This window comes from Alligator sinensis, unplaced genomic scaffold (genome assembly GCF_000455745.1).
Source record: "Alligator sinensis unplaced genomic scaffold, ASM45574v1 scaffold188_1, whole genome shotgun sequence".
Lineage (NCBI taxonomy): Eukaryota > Metazoa > Chordata > Crocodylia > Alligatoridae > Alligator > Alligator sinensis.
In genome coordinates, this window is record NW_005841903.1 from 3,580,750 (window position 1) to 3,583,225 (window position 2,476).

General features: G+C 52.9%; 1 protein-coding gene across 5 annotated transcripts in view; it reads right to left on the minus strand.

The window, feature by feature from the left end:
* Positions 1–212, minus strand: part of RPS24 (ribosomal protein S24) — an 8,135-nt gene extending 7,923 nt beyond the window's left edge. For 3 of the 5 annotated variants that reach the window (XR_003092797.1, XR_003092796.1, XM_006018485.3), the window contains exon 1: positions 87–211. Coding sequence is in view for 3 of the 5 variants with exons in the window: in XM_006018485.3 (XP_006018547.1) it covers positions 87–89 (3 nt within the window). In the remaining 2 variants the exon portion in view is untranslated. Of the gene's footprint in view, positions 1–86 lie in introns of all 5 variants that reach the window. The other 2 variants (XM_006018484.3, XM_025197721.1) reach the window with 2 other exon arrangements.
* Between the last annotated feature and the right edge of the window lie 2,264 nt (positions 213–2,476).

The window sequence follows — 2,476 nt, forward strand, 5'->3', positions numbered from 1 at the left end:
GGACCCAATGCGCGAGCGGGGTCGCGGGTCGGGGCGGGATGGCGCCGGCCCGGGGCGGATGGAACCGCGGGCTCGCGAGCGCTCACCATCGCGACAGCCTCCACTCCTGGCAGCTGAGAAAGAAGGAAGGGCTGCGGCGCAGCCAATCATAAGCCGGCGCGTGGGGCTTTGCGAGGCCGGGCCTCGCCCGGGGCATCTACTACACTGCCTGAGTGAAAGCGGCACAGTGAGGCGGCGGTGGTAGTGCCTGACTGAAAATACTGTGGTTGGGAGCAGAGAGGGAGGTGGAGGTGGGGGTGCCTTTGGTGTTTGCACTGTCCTTGGTGTGAGAGAGGGCAGAGGGGGAGGTGGGGGTGCCCTTGGTGTTTGTCTCTATAACAGTCCTGTCCCACTTGTCGTGAGGCTTCTCATTTCCCTTTAGGCAACATTAATCCTCTCCAGCAGGGAGAGGCCAAACCAGTGCCGAGGCTGTGCACAAGTCGATGCTGGAGAGCAGGGGGAGCTGTGCTCAGGCCGGGCATGAAGGGGCTGCTCCTCAAATCTCTAGTTCTTGGCTTGGGCCTGGAAGTAGGACACCCACCAAACGTTTTGGAAACATCTGAAGCCCCGGGTGGGGGTGGGGATGGAGGATGCTTGCCGGTAGTAGGGCCACTTATGGGTCTGGACTGACTCTTGGATTTGGGATTTGTTTTGGCTCATTTGGCTTGGAACACAGAACATTAAACAATAAAATAGAAAAATTTCTTCTTGATGGTCCAGAGTCTGGGCACATTAAGATTTCACTTCAAAAGACATCCACAGCTTTAATACGTGGGCAGGTCTGGTCCCCAGGAGGGTGTCGTGGAATTAGAAAAGGCACAAGACAAGTGTGGTAAAAATGTATCGTGATCCCTTCTTCTCACTATACAGGGCCTCATAGCTGAACTGTGAGATGTTTCTTCTTTCCTCCTGCAGTAGATAAGCAGTGTCATAATAAGAAACAGTCTAGGCAACACTCGCTTTGAGATAAGTCTCAAGGTTTCTTATTAGAGCACATACATTTTGTAAACATCATACACGCTCATTACCCTAGAGTTACACCAAAACACAAGGTTACTAAGGGGCACACAGTTCAGAACTGCACATGTGGCAGGCCTTTTTGCCGCAGTTCCGTTTTAGGACTACGTATGTACCAAACTTTGCAGAAAAATATAACCAATCACATATTACCACGTTGGAATCTTTTGTTCATGTTAGCTATAAAAATGGAACCTCGGGCACGGCTCGGGGTCGACTTTGCTTTGAGCAAGTGAGCTCGTCTGTCGAACTTGTTTGCAAACAATAAACTCGAGTTGGACCCAGCCTGCTTGTGTGACTCTCTCCTTGAGGTAAATTGGATTAGCCTCCAGGGGCACGAAACTAGCAATTTGTGCAACACAAGGGCAGCCAAAATGAACAGCAATTGCCAGACAGACCAGAAGAGACTAAAAGGGCTCTTCAGCTTGGGAGCGAGGGAGGGAGGGGGCTGAGGGGTCTCTGAAATCCTGAAGGGTCTGGACTAAGGGAACAGGGAATTGCTGGTCCCCAAGTCCCAGAGCACTAGACCTGGGGCACCCGCTGACAGGAGTAGGTGGCAGGTGTAAAACTAACAGGAGCAGTACTTTTATTTTGCAACATACACTTGTCTGGTGGGATTCATTGCTACAGGAGGGGGTGGAGGCAGGGATCACGTCCAGGTTCAGAAAGGGACTGCATCCATTCCCATGTGAGATCTGCCATTGGCTATGGAGCAATGTGGCACCTCTAACCCGATGCACGGTGGATGCAGGGATGGTACGGAGTCGAGGACATATCTGGTTCGGGTCATTCCCTCTATAGCAACGTTTCTCAATCTGTGGGTTGCGAATATATATGACAGGATTGTGAAGAAACTTAAAAAATGGATCAACAAACTTCAAAAACGGATTCTTCGGTAAAGGAGAAAACTGGGAAATGGTGGCTTTTCCCTCACAGGCTGGCCATTGGGGTTTACAAATAGGTCCTGGTACAAAAACGGTTGAGAACCGCTGCTCTATAGCATCCACTTCTGCCACTGTCCCAGACGGGCTACCGGGCTAGATGGGCAGCTGGTCTGCCCCAGTACAGCAGGCGGGCTGCTCAAGACGTGCGCTGCATTTCCCTGTCTACGGTCCAGCGTTCCCCTCCACGCGGCCTCGGCCTGCGCACCCCGGGCAATTCAAAGGGGCATGGCTGCCGAGGAAGTGTCCGTTGGCTCACAAAACCTTGCACTCTGTATAGAAATAGGTATAGGGAGAGATATAGAAGTATAGATATCGATACCCAAACATCTCTCGTTTGAGTTAATCTATAAAGTGCAAATCCGCCCCTGCCCCCACCCAGCAGCAGCCGCGGTGCCTGGCGCTGAGGGCAGAAGGGCTGCTCCCTGCTGGCAGGTTGACCCAGGAGCGCGCTGCCCGGAGGCTGCCTCGGGCCCGAG